Below are 22,015 nucleotides of genomic sequence, written 5' to 3' on the forward strand. Positions count from 1 at the left end.
AAATATTTTTCGGAATATGTTTTCCAATTTTTTCATATTTGGTTAGTTTAAATATTTTGGAATATATTTTTCCATTAACTCATTTTCCTCATTAAATCATTGGAGGAAAATGTTTTCCCTATCAAGAGAAGGGAAAATATTTTTCAAAACTCTTTTTCAACCTTCCTCGCCCTATTCTTGAAGAAAGTAGAGTTATGAAAATGTTGGGTATTTGGGGGGAGGGGGGAGGGGGGGAGGGGGGAGAGCAAAGAAACATGTGGACTTGGGGAAGGGGGTGAGGAGAGTACCATAAAAAAATATTTACCTGAAAAGTTATTTTTAACTCTCTAACCAAACACTAGAAAATATTTTCGTCTGTCACCAACTAAACAAAGGAAAATAAGTGATAAACCCACTCATTTTCCATGAAAATATTTCGTACCAAACACACCCTAAATGGAAACTAATATGTTTTTCTTTCTTTTCTTCTTTTACAATTATAAACCAGGGTTAGTGGAAAAAAGTACAATTTAAGGTTCGTATTTAGGGGTGTTCATAAAAATCCGAAAAACTGAACCAAACCGAAAACCAAACCAATCCGACCAAAAAAATCAATACTTTTTAGGTTTGGTTTGGTTTTGGTTTTGAATTTTAAAAATCGATCAAATTTGGTTTGGTTTTGGTTTTAATAAAAAAATGACCGAAAAAAAATCGAACAAAACCGACTATAAAAGTAGCTATTTAAATTTATTGTTACACCTATATATATGTATTTTTTAAAAAAGTTTCTAAAATTTTATCGTACATATTAGTCATTTGTATTTTTAGTCTAGTTCTTTGCTATTATAATAATCTAATTCTTTGCCTTTACATTCTAGTTTGATTGGTAGTTTTCGTTTGCTAAGTACAAGAATTTATTCATGATAAAAATAATTAATTTTTAATTGAGTACTTAAATTATTCATCACTATTTACTTCAATTAACATCAATATATCTTGGTAAATGATAAATTTCTCAAAGAGCAATTGATTTGTTAGCGTTATGTTGAAAATATAGTCGCCTAAATATGTATTTGTTAGTGTATGTCTTATATTTAAGAAAAAACCCGATAAATAACCGAAGAAAATCGAAAAACCGATAAAAATCGAATCGATAAAAAACCGACTTAATTGGTTTAGTTTGGTTCTAATATTTGAAAAACCGACTTACTTGATTTGGTCTCTTTTTCGAGAAAAGCCGACCCAAACCGAACCATGAACACCCCTATTCGTATTTGCTACTTTGTAAATGATCAACAGCATTATTTCAACTGCTTCTTTCTCAAGTACACAATAGAGGTACTCTCTATAGTGTTGGTGAAAACAGTTTTTATTATTATAGGCGGATTACTTCCGGACAATTAATGCCTACTTTCTCTAAATAATTATTTGGTCTATAGTTCATGGTTTGAGATCTACGTACTTTCTTCCATCCACCAATAAATTGATGCAATATTTTGTGAGTCAAATTTGTGTGACTTTCAAAAAATACGTTTAATTTATATGAAACTTTTATTTATAGTTTTACTTGAAAAATAAATGAACAAATATAATACCGAAAATTAGATGTTACTCCCTCGTACTCATGCCACCCTCTTTTTGAGAGGAGGAACTAAGCCAAGCGGATACCATAGATATTTCTTTTTTCTTGATGTGCGTCCTTTCATTTGTGTTACGCTCATTTTATCATTATCTAGGTAATTTGGGCAACATAGAACTATTCTACCACTATCTATTTCTATTTTCAAACTGATTTTGTATTTTCCAAGTAACCTGATAAAATAACTAATGGATAAGATTTAAAAGATATTGTATTACGTATAAAGTTAATATACAACTCGACTAATATCAATCAATTGCATAGAGTTTAATGCTTTTTTTTTCTTCATTCTAACAGAATAGAATAATGCTTCCACCATTCCTTTTCTTTCTTCCTTTAGACGAAACAGATCTGGCAGCGATATCTAATATATAGTCAATGTCCATTCATGCGTTGAATTTTTACACGGCAAGTTGTATACTAGAACAAATGAATTTATTAACATTATTTCTGCATTCTTTCAGCTTTCGTCTTGCCCCTTCACAAATAAAATAGTCATCTGTCATAAATCAAACTTAATTAAAGAAGCTTTACATCATTATAAATGAAGATACTAGCTATTCAATGTTACTCACTCGTTCTCTACTTTCAATAACAATGGTTTCCACAATTAATACTCTATCTTTGTTTCTTTCTTTGCTCCTCTTATTCTCCCTCTCCACAGCCAAAACTCCTCCACGACCTCGAGCTTTTCTTCTTCCAGTAACCAAAGATGCAGCTACTAAACAATACGTCACAGTCATTGGCCAAAGAACACCTCTTGTCCCTGTCAAATTAACCGTAGATCTTGGTCAACGATTCTTGTGGGTTGACTGTGAAAATGGCTACGTTAGCTCATCTTACAAACCTGTCCCTTGTGGTTCTATTCCTTGTAAACGTTCATTATCCGGTGCTTGTGTTGAATCATGTTTAGATCCTCCTTCACCAGGGTGCAACAATAATACTTGTTCACATATTCCTTATAACCCTTTTATTCGCACTAGCACTGGTGGTGAACTTGCCGAAGATATTGTTTCACTTCAATCGACTGATGGTTCAAATCCTGGTAACTTTATATCAAAGCCTGGAGTAGTTTTTGATTGTGCTCCTAAATCTCTTCTTGAGGGACTAGCAAAGGGTGTTAAAGGGATTATTGGACTTGGCAATGGTTTCGTTGGATTTCCTACTCAAATGTCTAATGCTTTTCGTGTACCTCGAAAATTCGCCGTTTGTTTGAGTTCTTCCACAACTTCTCGTGGAGTTATCTTCTTTGGTGATAGTCCTTATGTTTTTCTTCCTGGAATGGACGTTTCCAAACAACTTATTTACACTCCACTTTTAAAAAACCCTGTTAGTACATCAGGTGCGTATTTCGACGGGGAGCCTTCTACGGACTATTTTATTGGAGTGACATCGATTAAAATAAATGGTAATGTTGTGCCAATAAACACTACATTGTTGACCATAACTAAAGATGGCAAAGGGGGAACCAAAATTAGTACCGTTGAGCCTTACATGAAATTAGAGTCTTCGATTTACAATGCTTTGACAAAGGCATTTGTAAAATCGCTTGCTAGGGTTCCAAGGGTAAAACCTGTGGCTCCTTTTAAGGTGTGTTATAATAGAACGAGTTTGGGAAGTACTCGTGTTGGTCCTGGTGTTCCACCCATTGAACTTGTTTTGGGAAGCAATAAAGATGCTAAATCTTGGACTATTTGGGGTGCGAATTCAATGGTGGCTGTGAATAATGACGTGCTTTGTCTTGGGTTTGTGGATGGAGGAATTGAATTTGAACCCACGACTTCTATAGTCATTGGAGCTCATCAAATTGAAGACAATCTTTTGCAATTTGATATTGCTAACAAAAAGTTTGGTTTTACTTCTTCGCTCTTGTTTGGTCAGACAACATGTGCCAACTTCAACTTTACATCCAAAGCTTGATGGTCTTCCCCCAAAATACAAATGGTGAAATAGTACTAGTAGTAATTTCTTTTATTTTCCACAGGATGGAATTGGCCAAGAAATAAATGTATCCGTTTTCATTTGGTTGTTCAGTTTCTGAAGATCATAATGGCCTGCGTCAAATACCAAAAGTGTATCAGTCTTTAAACTTAATTTGGTGGTGACCTTGATTATGAATTTATGACTTCTCAAATCTCCATCATCTTGACGGGCGTTTGCTCCTTTTTTTTGAATGTCATTAGAGTGAAAAACAACGCCATAAGGAAAAGTTAATAATTATACTGTGAAATTCAAGGATTGGCCTGGCTTTAATATATGAGATCCAATTTCTGTTTTCTTACCACTAAAGTCTCTGTTAATAATATTTTTAATGAAAATGACTTCTCTGCGATTTCACTCGATATTATATTTTGTTTCTTACAAAGATCATAGACATATACTTATTTATCTATTTCTTGTTAGTAGGAGCGACACGTTGTAGCATAAGAGTTTTTTCTTAGATCGCTGTAGGATGCGAGAAAGTCAAACCTTAGAGGATTTGGGTTCATATTTTATAGTTAATGCCTAATAACTGAACACTCCTACTTGCACGTAATTTTTGTAGGCATGCAAAATTTATCGGATTTAAATTCAATAAAATAATTTGGACTATATTTTTGAATATATAGTAGTCTAAATAAATATTATGGACTAACAAAATTGGATCAATTACTTGAGCCCAATAAATATTGACTAGGCTAGCCCATTTAGTTGGCCAATGATGAGCCCACTTCATTAGGCTCAATATGTCATCTTCTTAGAGGCCCAGTTTAGTGCCATGTGTCAAATGACATGGCAAGTCAAGTCAAACGGAAGAGTCGACAGGATCATGCCACGTGTCAAAATGACAAAGCATTCCAAGTAAAACTAAAAGGCCAATCAAAATGCACCACATGTGCAAGTGACATATTCTGGCCAATCAAGTAGGGCCTTGTCACGCTTCAATCTGGTTGGTCGTAAAGAGTTTGTTCTCATCACAACTCTTCTCTTTCACAACTATAAATAGGAGTCTTCATAACTCAGAAAAGACACTAGAAAGCATAATAAGAAACAAGAGAGAGCTCGTGGATCAAACACCGCAAATTTCTCTACAAATTTCAAACTTCAAACAATCAAGTTCAAGTTCAAGCTCAAGAACAAAGAACAAAGAAGGTTCAAGGAGTACCGTGATGACCTGATAGGTCATTTATAGTCTTAGCCTTCATTTATGTGTTCTGAGACGTCAAATAGCTCCGTTTAGCCTTCCTCGATTTGCATGCGCAATCTGTATCCTTTTTTCGGTAAGTTTTTATGAGAAAATTGACGAAAAATACGAAATCGTACTTTAAAACTCATTTGAGTTGATTACGGTCAACGTTTTGTGTAAACAGGCCTGGATTAGTATTTTGACAGTCCGGTAGGTCCGTATCGTAATTAGGGACTCGGGCATATGCCAGGAATCGAATTCGGAAGTACCTAACTGGATTTATAATAACTTGTTGAAAACTAGAAGCTTAAAGGTTTAAAGAATTCCTAAATTTGATCGTGAGTTAACTTTGTTGCTATCAAGTTGTTATTTTGGTTTCGGAACTTGGTATAGGTTCAATTCAGTATTTATGACTTGTCTGAAAAATTTGGTACAAAACGAAGTTAACTTGACGTGATTCGGACGTCCGGTTGAGAAATTGCATGTTCTTAAGTTTCATTGAAAATTTCATATGTTTTGGTATCCGATTCGTAGTTCTATGTGTCATATTGGTGTTTTGATCACGCGAGCGAGTTTGTGTGATGTTTTTGGACTTGTGTGCAAGTTTGGTTTGGAGCCCCGAGGGCTCGGGTGAGTTTTAAATAGGTTGCGGATGTTTGGTTTATCTTCTGCTAGTTTCTGGTGCATGCTTCTTCGCGATCACGAAGTTACTCCCGCGATCGCGAAGAGTAGTTTGGGACTAAGGTGGATTTTTCTCTTCGTGAAGGCGAAGTACTGGACGTGAATGCGAAGTAGAGGGGGCTTGCCCTTCGCGAACGCGAAGCATTGTGGGTTCTGGGGGTGTTGGGCTTGTGTGCTACGCGAACGCGATCACTGGGTCGCGAATGAGATGGTCAGGTGGAAGAACCATCGCGAACGCGGAGCACATCTCGGGAATACAAAGGCCAATTGGGTCGTTGTGCATCGCGAACGCGACAGGTCCTTCGCGAACGCGATGAAGACCTAACGCCAGTGACTTAAAACATTTCAAACACGGGATTTCACCCATTTTTAACTATCTTTTCATTGGAGCTCGGCCTAGAGGTGATTTGGATAAGAAATTTCATAACCCTTTCATAGGTTAGTGTACTTTAAAGTATTTTCTTCCATTTCCATCATCATCCACTAATTTCTAGCCTTAATCTATGTTCCTTCATGGTAGAAAATTAGGGATTTAGGAAGAATTGGAGGTTTTTGCAAATTTGGGATTTAGACCTCAATTTGAGGTCGGATTTTGAAACTAATTATATAATCGGGCTCGGGGGTAAATGGGTAAATGGGTTTTGATCCGTATCTCAAGTTTTGACCAAGTGGGCTCGCGGTTGACTTTTGTTGACTTTTTTGCTAAAAGTATAAAAATCTTAACTTATGTATTGTAATTGATTTCCCTAATATTATTTGATGTTATTGAGTCGATTTTGGTTAGATTCGGTTGGTTCGGAGGCGTATTTTAGAGGAAAGGCTCCAATAGAGCTTTGATTTGCTTGCGGAGCATGGTAAGTATTGGGACCGTGATGGCGCCAAACATTTCACTTGTTAGGAAAGCCAATGTTAGAGGATTCACTACGACAACTTTAGTCAATATCAATAACAGAATCAATTAAGCCAATCAAAAACTAAAACTGAGTGCGGAATAACGTGAAGCCTATAATATCTAATACAATCCGGATCTGGAGTCACAACTCACGAGCTTCTAGAATTTTCAACAAACAGAGTCTGAAAGAAATACAACTGTTTTGAATGAAAAGAAATAGTAATATAGGAAATAGAAGGGAAATTCAAGGTCTGCAGACGCCAGCAGATCTACCTCGAGTCTCCAAAAGCTAATCCAAGCTGCTACGCCTCACGAACAGCTAAGGGCGTACAAAAATCTGCACAAGAAGTGCAGAGTATAGTATGAGTACAACTAACCCCATGTACTCGTAAGTGTCAAGCCTTACCTCGACGAAGTAGTGACGAGGCTATGACAAGATGCCTACATGATAAACCTGTGCAGAAAACAATATATGTACAAGATAACAACAGATAAAATCTAATCATGTACTATTGGGAGGGGGACATGCTAAGGGGATAAGAAATATGAGAGATACAGCAGAAATGATAACCATAACAATCAATATGCATTTAACCAGTACAAACAATTAGCACAATGAAGAAAATAGCACGGCATCACCCTTCGTGCTTTTACTCTCACTCACAGTATAAATCAATAGAAACGACACGGCATCACCGTTCGTGCATTAACTCTCATAATATGGCACGACATCACCCTTCGTGTATTAATACTCACAATATGGCACGACATCACCCTTCTGCATTAACACTCACAATATAGCACGGCATCATCCTTCGTGCATTAACACTCTCCCTTACCATAAAACAGTGAACAAGTAATAACAGGGAGATAGGATCAACAAGAACAAGCCTTGCTTCAATAATGGTTCCACAATACCAATCTCAACTTGGGAAACAATGCTCAATTATCACAAAAGCCCATAAACACGATAAGAACGATCAATTTAACAAGTAACTAGTCTAAGCATGAATAACATGATCAAAGTAAGCAATAATTACAAGGAATAAGTCTCACCCGCATGTTTTAACCCTACAACAAAGCATAAGTACTCGTCACCTCACATATACGTTGTACTCAACATCGAAACAGGTAGGAAATAGACAAACAAGTCCTAATCCCTCAAGTCAAGGTTAGCCGCGACACTTACCTCGCTCCAAAGAGTCAATTCAAAGCTCAACCACGACTTTGCCTTTCAAACAAGCCTCCGAACCAATAGAATCTAGCAAATTACAAACCAAACGATTCAAATTAAGCCTTAGGAACTACCCATGATTGCAAATAATTCAATTTATTATTGAAAAAGTCAACAAAAGTCAACTCCCGGGCTCGCTTGGTTAAAACACAAAATTCGGACCAAAATTCGATTACCCATTCGCCCCCGAGCCCGGTTATGTAATTTGTTTTGGAATCTGACCTCAATTTGAGGTCTAAATCCCCATTTTACAAAAAATCCCTAATTCTACCCGAACCCCCAATTTCCACCATGAAAATACAAGATTTTTGGTTGAAATCTTAGAAAATGTATAGAAAGATTGAAGGAAACTAGTTTAATCACATACCAACGATTTGGGGAAGAAGAGTTCTTTGAAAAATCGCCTCTAGGGTTTCTAAGTTTGAAAATTTGAGAGAATGAACAAAAATTCCGTCTAACTCCCATTTTGATCAGTTGCAGATGTCGCATTTGCGACCTGGGGTTCGCATTTGCAAACCCCACAACTACGAAGAAACCATCGCAAATGCGAAGTCCTTCCCATCTCTGCTTTCATCGCAAATGTGATGAATATTTCGCAAATGCGAACTGGCCTGATCAAAAATGCGAAGTAACTCTCCCCCCCCCCCCCTCCCCCCTCCCCCCAATTCCCATTGCAAATGCGAAGACCTGGTCGCAATTGCGCAACTGGATCTGTTCGCAAATGCGAAGATTATGGTCGCAAATGTGAAACTGACAGGTTTGCTGCCATGTCGCAAATGCGAGGCCAGACCTCACAAATGCGAGGTCTGAGACCTGCACCAAAAATTGAAGAACACTAGCTGAGTTTCTAAGTCCAAACCACTCTGTAGCCTATCTGAAACTCACCCGAGTCCTCGGGCCTCTAAATCAACGATGCACACAAGTCTAAAAACTTCATACGAACTTGCTCGCGCGATAAAATCGCCACAACCTGATTGAACACCAAATCAAATGAAATTTTCAAGAAAATTTTGAAACTTCTATTTTCACAACCGGACGTCCGAATCGCATCAAACCAACTCCGTTTATCACCATATTTAACAGACAAGTCATAATATAGTATTGGACCTATACTGGGTTCTGGAACAAAAATATGGACCCGTATCAATAAAGTCAAACATTGGTTAAACATTTCAAAGTCATTAAGCTTTTAACTTTCAAATTTCAACAAAGTCCGATTACTCGGGCTAGGGACTTCCGAATTTGATACCGGGCATACGCCCGAGTTCCAAATCACGATACGGACCCACCGAGACCGTCAAAATACGAATCCGCGTCCGTCTGCTCAAAATATTGACCGAAGTCAACTCAAATGGATTTTAAGGCAAAAATTTCATATTTTCTCAATTTTTAACGTAAAAGCTTTCCAGAAGAACACCCGGACTGCGCACGCAAATCAAAGAGGGCTATGATAAGGTATTTAAGACTTCAAAGCGCAAAATTAAGTTCTAAAGCACAACATAACCTTTCGGGTCATCACAAAATTAACAACAAAAATAACATAATTGTAAGAAAGAAACCCCCGCTTTAAAAGATATAAGCGGAACAGAAAAGAACTAAAAAAATCTAAACTGAAGAAATAGTTCTCCTTCAATGAGGGTCACTCTGTAGTTGAAATTCTCTCTTAGCTAAATTCATATTAATTTCGAGAGAATGAGTGTTCTGAGCCCTTCATGTGTTTTTAAGTCTATCTCACCATTTTTTTTTATCATCTTCAGTCATTATATTGCTGCATTCCCAAATTGGAAATTATTTATTCGTGGATTATTTAAAGTTTTTGTTTTCTTGAAAAAGATATGATGATTTTGGAGTTAAAGAATTGGTTTTAGAATTCTGCAGCAGCGGAAAGAAAAAAACATGTCCCAGTTGTTTTTTTAATATTGAAAGATTATATACTATTATGTTACTTAATCATTCTTTTGAACTGTATCGTAATATATATATAAGTCTGATTGGCTAAAATTATTAGCGCAACGAATTTCATCTGAATATTTATATAAAGTCGGTTGATTAAAATAATTAAAGGCTACAATAAAATTATGGAAAGCATGCATAAGGAATATTAAATTAAACATTACATTATTAATGAAATGGAAAACTCCAGATCCACAATGCAAGTTGCATTAGTAAACTAATTATGGATAATGCCCCATGTGAACTTCTTGTCCACTTCCGGTTTGCCCCTTTTGCAGAAAAATATTACTCCCTTCGTCTGGATTTTGGTTGTCAAATCAGTTTTTCTTTCACTGTAGTTTTTCACGTCTTTTAAATATTTGAATTACTGATTTGTGACTTATATTAATTATTTTGTAATTTTCAAGTGTATAAATTTAATTTCAAAGAACTTAGAAATTTTATACTCGAATTCGTGATCAAAATGAGAAGGTTTTACTTTCGAACCCGAACTACATCACATAAATTTGGACAGAGAAAGTATTGTTATGTAAATCATGAAGTATGGACAAATATGGAAAGCTGGATTATTAAACTGAAGAGTAATGAGTAAGAATGACCCTGTCTAAATTCTTAAACTAATTAATAATGTCATGAGTTCTGCATTAAATGAAAAATTAATAAGACACTTTATATCAGAATAGGTCATATCTTTCACCTTCCAGGTTGCCATCTCTCAAATAGTTTATTCCTGATCACATCATAACCCATAGGGAGTCAAAGAAATATCTCACTACTATAAATAAAGATGCTAAACTCTTAATTCTACTTACTCTCATTCTCACCTTTCAATAACAATATGGCGTCCAGCATTAGTGTTTCATCTTTCTTTCTCTCTTTGCTTCTCTTATTCTCTCTCTCCACAGCCAAAACTCATTCAAGACCTAAAGCTGTTCTTCTTCCAGTAACCAAAGATGCAGCCACTAAACAATATGTCACAGTCATTCGCCAACGAACTCCTCTTGCACCAGTAAAACTAACTGTAGATCTTGGTCAAAGATTTTCATGGGTTGATTGTGAAAAAAGGCTATACAAGTTCATCTTTTAAGCCTGTCCTTTGTTCTTCTCCCACATGCAAACGTTCCTTTTCCGCTTCCTGTGACACAGAGTGCTCTCTATCTCCTTTTCCTAAACCAGGGCGCACTGATTCTAACTGTGTTCATGCTCCTTATAACCCTTTTACTAGCACCAGCACTGTTGGTGAACTTGCTACAGATTATGTCTCACTCCAATCGACCAATGGCTCGAATCCAGGCCGATTTATTTCAGCTTCCGGAATTGTTTTTGGCTGTAGCAGTACGTTTATGCTAGAGAAATTTGCCAGAGGAGTTAAAGGGATAGCTGGATTAGGAAATGGCTTTGTTGGACTTCCATACCAAATAACTAGTGCTTTACATTTGTCCCGAAAATTCGCTATCTGCTTGAGTTCTTCTGCTACTTCTAAAGGAATTATCTTCTTTGGAAATAGTCCTTATGTTTTTCTTCCGGGTATTGATGTTTCAAAAAGACTTGTTTATACGCCTCTTCTTAAGAACCCAGATAGTACTGCTGGGACTTATATTAAAGGGGAACCTTCGATGGAATGCTTCGTTGGAGTCAAATCCATCAAAGTAAAAGGTAATGTTGTGCCAATTAACACAACATTGTTGACAATCTCCAGGAATGGTATTGGATGGAACAAAATTGTTGAAAGGGAGAAATTGAATCTGAGGTTACAGAGAAAAGAGGAAAAATGCAGAGATGAACTACTCTGTATATTGAAGTAAAATGAAGTAGTTAGTTCTTACATTTGTACCATTCTAATATATATATAGCACAACTCCTATATCCTAACTAACTGAATTAATTAGCTAGCCTATTGTAACTGTACATCTACAATTGCCTATGTACAACTTTCATTCTTATGACTAATTTCTACACTCCCCTCAAGTTGGGTGGTGAAAAGATATTGATTATCCCCAACTTGCCAACCATTTCACTGTGCAATTGTTTCCCAAGTGCCTTAGTTAGTATGTCTGCAATTTGGTTCCTGCTTGAGACATATGCTGTTTTGATCAACCCCTGTTGCAATTTTTCTCTAATAAAGTGGCAATCAATTTCTATGTGCTTTGTACGCTCATGGTACATTGGATTAGAGGCAATTTGTAAGGCTGCTTTGTTGTCACAATGAAGCTCCATAGGTAGGTCAACCTTTATTCCCAATTCTTCCAACAACCCATGCACCCATACTAACTCAGCCACAGTGGTGGCCATACTTCTATACTCAGCTTCTGCTGAACTTCTTGACACAGTGCTCTGTTTCTTGGATATCCATGAGATGATGGAATCTCCCAGTTTTATACAATATCCTGTGATTGACTTTCTGGTCATTGAGCAAGATGCCCAATCTGCATCACAGAATGCAGTCACTTTTCCACTAGCTTTGTTGCTCATCAACAGTCCATGTCCTGGTGAATCTTTAACATATTTTACTATCCTTAAAGCCGCTTCATAGTGAGACTGTTTTGGAGCATTCATAAACTGATTCAGGACTTGAACTGCAAAAGATATGTCAGGTCTTGTGATTTCCAGGTATAATAGCCTCCCAATTAACCTCTGATATACTCTTCTATCCTCCAGATCTTCATCAATTGTTTGTTCTCCACAATGCTTATCATATTCTACACTGGTGAGTTTCAAGTTCTGATCCAAAGGTGAGTCAGATGGCTTTGCTGCTGCCAATCCACATTCTAATACAAGCTCCAGTGCATATTTTCTTTGGTTCATAAGAATAACTTTGCTTGACCTTGCAAACTCAATTCCTAGAAAAAATCTCAATTCTCCCAGGTCCTTCATTTTGAAATTTTTATTCAGAATAGTTTTAGCCTCTTGAATCAGCTCCTGATCACTTCCTGTAATTAACAGGTCATCAACATAAACCAGGATAATAACTATGTCATTATTCTGTCTCTTAGTGAATAAAGAGTAGTCCAGCTTGCTTTGTGTGAAGCCAGAATGTGTAAGAGCTGAGGTGAGCTTCAAATTCCATTGTCTGCTAACCTGTTTGAGACCATAGAGGGATTTGAGAAGTCTACACACTTTAGTCTCCCCCTGACTACCAAATCCCTGAGGCAATGACATGCATACCTCTTCAGAGAGATCCCCTTGGAGGAAAGCATTGTAGACATCCATCTGGAATAAGGGCCAGTCATGTTGAGCTGCAATGGCCACAACACTTCTGACAGTGACCATTTTAACCACTGGAGAGAAGGTCTCATGATAATCAAGGCCCTCTTGTTGAGTGAACCCCTTTGCCACAAGCCTTGCCTTGTACCTTTCCACAGTCCCATCAGCTTTGTACTTTACCTTAAAAACCCATTTACACCCAATGGGAGTTTTACCTGCAGGTAAATCCACTAATTCCCTAGTGTGATTGTCATTAAGAGCCTGAAGTTCAAGGTTCATAGCCTGAACCCAATTACTGTCACTAACAGCCTGCTCAAAAGAGTGGGGCTCAACAATAGAAGAGAAAGCACTAAGACAGGCTTTGTAGGAGGGAGATAAGGCATAATAGCAGACAGAAGCAGACAAAAGATAAGGAGTGTGAGAGGACTTAGTGCCAGGGACATAGTCCGCGAGCCAAATAGGAGGCTTAGAGGTTCTAAGAGACCTTCTAAGACCAGGAGGTGAGGAAGGGGAAGAATGAGGCAACTGGCATGGAGATGGAGGAGAAGGAGAAGTGGCAGGAGTAGAAGACCTTAAAGGAGAAATAGAATTGGAGTTAAAAAGAGTGTCAGAAGTGGAAGGTGAAGGAGAAGATATGACAGGAGTGGAGATTGAAGGAGTAACTGAGCCTGGTATGGGAATGGCAGAAAAATTATCATCAATAGGTGGAGTGACAGATTTAGGAGGGAAGATATGTGTGGAATTAGAAGTAGGATAACACAGAAAGGTAGACTTAGGATGCTTGAAAAGAAACACATCTTCCCTAAATGATACATCCCTACTGACAAAGAAGGTTCCACTGGAGATGTTGTATAGTTTGTAACCCTTTTGAGTTTCTGAGTATCCCATGAAGATGGCAGGGATGGCTCTAGAAGCAAATTTGTCAAGGAGGTGAGGAGTAGTGGCATAACAGAACTCATTCGGGACTACATACTACCGCCCGTGGGCGGGGAGTATAGAATAAAAGTTTTACAACAAAAATTAGACTTCTTATTGGAGGAAAGTCCAAGAAGCAACCAAACACCTTGAGGTGAACAAATGAGGGTGAATACCCATGAAACAATTCAAAAGGTGATTGTCCTGAAAGTACTGAAGATGGCAACCTATTAATAAGGAAAGCTGCTGTGAGAACACATTCCCCCCAAAAATTTAAAGGTGCATGAGCTTGAAATCTAAGAGCTCTAGCCATTTCAAGTAAGTGTCTATATTTTCTTTCAGCCACTCCATTTTGTTGTGGAGTGTGTACACAAGAACTCTGATGGACAATTCCAAGAGAAGTAAAGAGTGTGGAAACTTGGGAATTAAAAAATTCAAGCCTATTATCAGTTCTGATGACTTTGATAGTGGCGGAGAATTGTGTTTTGGCTAAGGTGAGAAAGGATTTAATCAAAAGAAAGGCATCACTCTTCATTCTCATCAAATAAAGCCATGTCATTCTAGAGTAATCATCCACAATAGTAAGGAAATATCTATAACCATTGTAAGTACATTGTCTATATGGATCCCACACATCCATATGTACAATTTCAAAAGGAGATACAGTTTTCTTGATGCTATTAGGAAATGGAAATCTAGTTTGCCTTGCTAAAGGACAAACAGTACAAGACATAGAGTCATTATTTAACAATTGGTGTTTCAAGAAAGGTAATTTTTGTATGACAGTTATTGGTGCATGCCCAGGTCTTTGATGCCAAAGATTGCAGTGACTGGATTCCAGTGATGAAGAGTGCGATGAATTTGAAGCTGGTGTATGAAGAGCTGGAATAGAACTTGGCACTGCAGTAGGTGTACTGAGTAATGAAAAGGAAGATTGATCAGGTCCTTTGACTAGTAATGGCTTTTTGGTAGGTTGAAGTATGTAAAGACCATCCTTCTCCTTACCAATCCCCCTCACTTTGCCAGTGCAAAGGTCCTGAAAGATGCAAAATTCAGGGAAGAATAAAGCACAACACTTTAATTCCTTGGTGAGTTTAGAGACTGATATCAAATTATACTGAAAATTTGGAACATGTAACACATTATATAGTGACATATCATTTGGTAATGTCAAAGATCCTATGTGTGTTACTGAAGTTGTATGCCCATTAGGTAGATGTACTTTGTTGAAATTGGATTTAACAGGAGTAGATTCAGTTAAAAGGTTCAGACTAGAAACCATATGGTTTGAGGCTCCAGTGTCAATCACCCAAGAATCAGGTTCAGAACCTGCAAGTAAGCAAGTATTAAGAAGTTCTTTTATAGCTGTCATATTAGCTCTTGCCTCTGCAACAGTTGGCTCTTGGTTGATCAGCTTCAAAAGTTGTTGGTACTGATCTGCAGTGAACATTGGCAAAGCACTATGAGCTGGTGTATGACTAGCCTCTGGTTCTTCCACAAAATTGGCATTATTTGCTGATGCTCCCATGTAATTCCCTGATCCTTGTGGCCTGTCAAATCCCTTTTTTCTATTGAACTTATGACCTGGAGGATATCCAACTAGCTTGTAACAATTCTTCTTCAGGTGCCCCTTCAGATGACAGTAATCACAATACATCCCATTATTCTTCTTGAACTTATTGTTCTGAGTGAAGGCAAAAGCTGTTGGATCAGTCATATTCATCTGCTGCACCCCTGGGCTAAGTTGTGAGATCATACTGGACTATGTTCTTTGACTCTCATCTTGCATAATCATGTTATAAGCTTGATTAAGTGTTGGCACTGGTACAGTCAGCAATACTTGACTTCTTGCTTGTGCATAAGTTTCATTCAACCCCATTAGGAACTGTACTAGCTTCTGTTGTTCCATGTGTTCTGCATACTTCTTATGCTTCTCACGGTCACAAGGAAGTGGCACCATTGACCAATATTCATCCCACGCATTTTTCAGTTTTGAGAAATATTCTGAAATTGAAGCAGTCCCTTGGCTTATTGATCGCGGCCGTCTCAACACTACACAATGGTAGGAAGAGTGGGTAGCAATAACTAATACCCGAATAGCGGATCGGCGTCGAATTTCCACAGGGAGCTTGGAATGGAGTTGTATTGCCTGCTTAGTTTAGAATTGCGTTTGTACTTCTAATTGCACTCCTAATATTTTTGGGGTTTTTTATATTTAAAACTACTTTTGTAATCTAAGGATTAAAGCTAAATTATGCTAAGGAAATATTGCTAAGTTGTGCTTAATATAGGAAAAAGGCACTAGGGTTGTGACACTACCTAGGTGGCTAGCTAACGGGTAGAAGCTACTAACGGGAGATTGATAAATCTGGGTTTAGTGCTATAGCCGTTACACAATTGCACTCATTCTCACACCTCTCGGTAGAGAGAACGATTTTGCCCAATTGACTCTCTCGAGACCAATTAGGTAGGCCAATTAGACAGGGCAACTAGGGCTCAAGTAGGGTAGTTACTCTTTCGAGGTTTAACCCGTTAGTTGGGACTACCATTCTCATGGGTCCATCCCAATTCCTTGTTGGGTTAACTTTTATGGTCATATGACTCTCTCTCTCAAGAAGAGTTAGACCCACTAAGCTTGAATTCATGTTTGCAACCACAAATTCTAGATTGAAACACAAAATCAACCCAAATAACAAATACCCAATCTCAATCTCACCCTAGAATGCAACACCCATTAACTACCCACACTAGGGTTGAGCCACAACCCTAGCTAATGGGTTTAGCTAGACATAATTAAAGAAGAAACAGTAGGAATAAATGATGAAATGAACATAATAATTGATTACTACTTAAAATCTATGATATTCAAGAGTAAAATTGCCAAAATAGGCTACAAAATACTTCTCACGAGCGCAGCTCTCGTTCAGCAGCTAAAACATTGCCTAAAAATGTCAAAAAGATCTATTTATACCGAGCTAGAAAATCTGGACAAAAATGCCCTCGCGGGGTAGGCGCGGACCGCACAAAAAGGGAGCGCGACCGCGTTGTCTCTTGAACTCTGTTCTCTGAAGTTGGGACCGCGGACCGCGCAGAAATGGAGTGCGGCCGCGTTTCAGGACGGGCGCGGACCGTGTAAAAATGGAGCGCGGCCGCGTGGCAGTACTTTGGCAAAAACACCATCTCTCTGAATCTCATCTACTCGGACCGCGTAAAAAGGAGTGCGGACTGCGCAGATTGCCCTTGAATGAACCAGTCTCTGAATCTCCTAGCGCGGCCGCATGGCAAAACAGTGCGGTCCGCGCTAGGTCTTCTTGTTCCCCACTTCAATTGGTCTTTGACACTTGGCAGGTTTCACTCCGTTTTGAGCCGATCTTTGACATTTGTCATCTTGTCCCTCAAACCTGCAATCAAGCACAACTTGTAAGGATTTTGGGATTATTTTGTGGCAATTCATAACAAAAGCAATAGCAAGTAGGGTTATAATCATGTTAAAATCCTAACTTATCAACTCCCCCAAACTTAAACCTTTGCTTGTCCTCAAGCAAACAAAATAAGACCTACCCCAAAAGAGCAATCCAAGAATTTCCAGCTATCCTAAAGTACCTCAACAAGCATCAATTGGGACTAACAATTGCCCTCAATACGAATGCATCATTAACACATTATAGGCTTTTGAAAACTATGGATCAAGTGTGCCACAAGAGCATCAAGGGTTGACACATTTCATCAAAGAGCTTTTCTCAAATACCTTGGTCATTGTGGAACCCAAACTCAAACATCCTCAACTCTCCCTAAGCGAACCTCACCTTTTAGAGTAGTGACACACAAACCGAGGTTGAAGGGATTTTCACTCAATTCTCTCAAAAAGAAGGTCACAAATCCGGCTCTAGGTACCATATGCTTGCCCCTTATGTAAGTATCCACTAATGTAGGTTCCATTAAACTCAAGATCATATAGGGCTTTTGTGGAGTCATTGTAAAGGCTTTTTGGGAAAGGATAGGACATGTTTTTGTTCAAGTGGGTTCAATCTTCCCTTAAGCACTTCTTTTGATTCATTTTGGCACACTTTTCTTGACTCATTTGAGTATTTACTTCTTTTTCAAGGGGTTAGAGAGACACACTGTCACTCTTTCTTATGCAATTCAACACATTTCTCCTTTTTCTGCTTTTTCCACTCCCCTTTTCACCTTTGTTTTCTTTGAATCCCCTTTTTGACCTTGTTCAATTTGGTCTTTCTTTTTGTCTTGTGTTTTCTTCCTTTTTCATTGCCTTTCTTTTCTTTTGCTTTTGTACCTTTTACCACATTGTTTCCTTTCTTGCCTCTCCCCCCAAACTTAGACATTTGTCATTTACTCAAGGGAAGATGTGGGTGCCAAGAGAGGGTCTCATTAAAAACGGGTATAGGCTTGTAGTTTTGGTTCTTGAAAGAAGGAAGTTTAAGGCTCAAAAGGGTTAACTAGGGAATCATTTCATTGGTAGGCTATGGAGTTGTTCAACTTAGCATTTGGATCAAGGAGAGCCTATAATCACTTATCAAGTCAAATTTCACACAGGATTTCGCCTCAACAAACATTCGAGGCATGTTCTAGACCATCGGCTCGGGACTTGGACTCACAATTCTAATTCTCACCACACACCCTCAAGGATTGCTAAAGACATCGAGTCGAGGGCCCACAACGACCTTAGTTACGATTCAAGCGCACAATGGTTCAACAAGACCACATGATGATTGTTTGGTCAACACAAGAGTCTCAAGGCCACGACTTTCACCATCCTAAGCACAACATTATGTCTTTGACCATGGGATCAAAGGCAAATGAGTTAGGCCCAAGTGAAGCTTTGCCTGAGGTACCCTTAACTACGCAAAATCAAAAGAAAAAAATCAAAAACGGACTCAAACCCTTAAGAAGGTTGTCACGCCATCTATCATTGGGAAGAGCCACCCGGTTCGCACAACACTCTACCCTTGGAAAGAACCATGGCATTAAGAAATCAAGGGCTATTGACAACGCAAACCAAACAAAAGGCTACGAGCCTAAATACCAAGCTAAAAATGAAANATTTACTACTTAAAAATTATCTATGATATTTCAAGAGTAAAAATTAGCCAAAACTAAGGCTACAAAATACTTCTCACGAGCGCAGCTCTCGTTCAGCAGCTAAAACATTACCTAAAAATGTCAAAAAGATCTATTTATACCGAGCTAGAAAATCTGGACAAAAATGCCCCTGCGGGGTAGGCGCGGACCGCGCAAAAAGGGCACGCGACCGCGTTAGCTCTTGGACTCTTGAACACTGTTCTCTGAAGTTGGGACCGCGGACCGCGCAGAAATGGAGGCGCGGCCGCGTTTCAGGACGGGCGCGGACCGCGTAGAACTGGAGCGCGGCCGTGTGGCAGTACTTTGGCAAAAATACCATCTCTCTGAATCTCATCTACTCGGACCGCGTAAAAAGGAGCGCGGACCGCGCAGATTGCCCTTGAATGACCCAGTCTCTGAATCTCCTAGCGCGGCCGCGTGGCAAAACAGTGCGGTCCGCGCTAGGTCTTCTTGTTCCCCACTTCAATTGGTCTTTGACACTTGGCAGGTTTTACTCCGTTTTGAGCCGATCTTTGACATTTGTCATCTTGTCGCTCAAACCGGCAATCAGGGGCAACTTGTAAGGATTTTGGGATTATTTTGTGGATATTCATAACAAAAGCAATAGCAAGTAGGGGTATAATCATGTTAAAATCCTAACTTATCACTTATGGTACAAATCTCACGCAACAATTGAGACACCCTAGTCAAATTCTTTTTATCAAAACGTTCTTTTAAATCTATCCAGACATTGTGTGCATTGGTTGAGTACATTAAACCGTTTGCAAGTTCTTTGGACATAGAATTAGTAATCCAGGACAGCACAAATGCATTACATCTTTCACATTCATGCTCTAAATCACCTTTATAATGCTCTTTGAGGCATTTACCATCTATAAACCCTAATTTGTTTTTCACCAACAGTGCAACTCTCACTGAATTACTCCATGCAATGTAGTTTTCAATTCCTGTTAATTGTTGTGGAATTAAGATACTACCTGGTGTATCTGATGGATGTAGGTAGAGAGGATGACGAGGATGAATATCAGTGAATTTCTCTGAATTGCTATTCTCCAGATCTGTGGTTCCCTGCGTCATTTTTCGAGCTGAATTTTTCAGCAATAGAGATGCTTGAGATGATGAACTTTGTGAATCGGTGAATTTTGCAATGAGAATGACCTTAATTGCGGAGCAATCAGATCGATTACAGAAAATTGGAAAAACTAGGGTTTGCTCGAAATTGCTTCTCTCAATTCTTCGAGCTTCAGCTAAATTGTAGAAGAACGCTCCTATCTATCCTCCGTTTCTCAGAATATCGAATCAAAAATCGCCATGGATTCATTGCCGCTCTGATACCATGTTGAAAGGGAGAAATTGAATCTGAGGTTACAGAGAAAAGAGGAAAAATGCAGAGATGAACTACTCTGTATATTGAAGTGAAATGAAGTAGTTAGTTCTTACATTTGTACCATTCTAATATATATATAGCACAACTCCTATATCCTAACTGTCACACCCCTTTTTCTACCCCCGAGAGAATATATGTGATGTGTTATGGATTGTTTTGGGTTAAAGAGTTTTTCCAATTAAAGTGACAAATTTGAGTAGGGATTATTTTATTTACAGAGTCGCCACTTGGAATTGGTTTTCGGTGTTCCAAGTCACCTTTTATTTGAATCCCTAGTCAAAGGAAAGTTTGACTCTATTTTTTATCGGTCTGCAAAAATAAAGTTCGGGTAAGGAATTCTGTTGATCGGGGAGAAGGTATAAGGCATTCCCCGAGTCCGGTGGTTCTAGCACGGTCGCTTTATTGACTACATTTGGCTTTAAATTAATTTTGGACAAATTGTGTTTACTTTTGGTTTTCATGTTTTGCCTATGTCTGCTTTATTATTAAATTTATTAGAAAGATTTGAATAAAATTGACCTGACCGCACCACGCAAGCGAATGTGTGACTGACATAAATTTTATTGATTTTTTTTCACAACCGCGCTACGCAAGCGAATCAGCAGTCATGACAAAAGAATTATTAGCACGTTATTACTTTTGGGTAAATTAAAATATTTGAGAAAAATAATTAAATATCAATCATCGCGCTACGCAAGGGAATCCGCGATTATAGGGATTAATTAAATTAGGAATCAATTTAAAATATTGGATATGGTATGAGATTACATCACGCTGCGCAAGCGAATCCGTCATTGAAAAAAAGTTAAAGCGCGCCTACTAGTAGCCTAGCGTTTACATTAATTATTTAAAGTGATTAAGTTATTAAACTATTTTAATTACAAAAAATATTATTTGTTTTTTTTTTTCATTTGGATGGCCTAAGCCTCTTGGATAAGAAGAAATGAGAAGCAAACAAAAATAACAGTAGCTAAATGAAATTAAACTTATAAATGAAATGCTAACAAGCAAAAAGATTTCCCATATTTTATTTTTTACCTTCAACTCATTTTCAGCTTTATTTAAAAATCCATGGGCAATAGTTCATTAACTCCACATCAATTAAGAATGAACTTGAACAAAACAAGACTACATCAACAAAACTCAAAATATTCTGTACCAAACCAAAGTCCGATTATAATTAGTGTCTAACATTCACTTTTAAACCCATTTCTTACAAAATCCATGACCAAGGTCATGCTTATTTTAAATCCCCATTGATCCCCACGACTCTGTATTTTTTAATACTCAAACCTCTCTCACAACTCACTTTCTAGTTCAAGCTAATTCCTTATTATAACTCACAAACTTGACGAAAGTCAAAACAGGGACTGAAATACCGAAACGGATTAAATAGATGATAGTGAAAGATTGGTGTTGGACCTTCAATTGACCGAAAATGCCTACTGTTAAACAACGAAAACTCTAACAGAAAACCCTCGCCACACGTCTTGACAGAGAACTTTTTCCACCCTTTTTACAGATTCAACTATTTGGAGCCTGAATTAAAAGATATGAAAATATTTTCTACAAACTAAATGACATACTTCCTATTCCAGAATAGCCTAAAATGAGTCAAATAAGATTTTAAACAAACTAATCCTATAAGTAGTCACATATTCTTCATACATGGGATAAACACTTCATTTACTCACATAAGGATCTTTAGCAGAAAGTTGTCAAACTATTCAGAAATAAAGTGAGGATTCATAGCTTTTATTTCTTTAACAATAAACTACATTACGAGCTTGAAAAGTTACCTAGATTGCAGATTTGAATACAAGACAACAGTAATCACTTCGTCCGAACTCAACGGCTATCAAATA

The 22,015-nt window shown here is 38.0% G+C and overlaps 1 protein-coding gene and 1 pseudogene across 1 annotated transcript; both read left to right on the forward strand.

The window, feature by feature from the left end:
• LOC109235266 (basic 7S globulin-like) lies at positions 1,965 to 3,752 on the forward strand. The gene has a single exon (XM_019401318.1). The coding sequence runs from the start codon at positions 2,183 to 2,185 to the stop codon at positions 3,536 to 3,538; it is 1,356 nt and encodes a 451-aa protein (XP_019256863.1). The 5' UTR covers positions 1,965 to 2,182; the 3' UTR covers positions 3,539 to 3,752.
• The window catches only part of LOC109236160, a 24,030-nt pseudogene continuing 12,263 nt past the window's right edge, over positions 10,249 to 22,015 (forward strand).

This window comes from Nicotiana attenuata, chromosome 12 (genome assembly GCF_001879085.1).
Source record: "Nicotiana attenuata strain UT chromosome 12, NIATTr2, whole genome shotgun sequence".
NCBI classification, from domain to species: Eukaryota; Viridiplantae; Streptophyta; class Magnoliopsida; order Solanales; family Solanaceae; genus Nicotiana; species Nicotiana attenuata.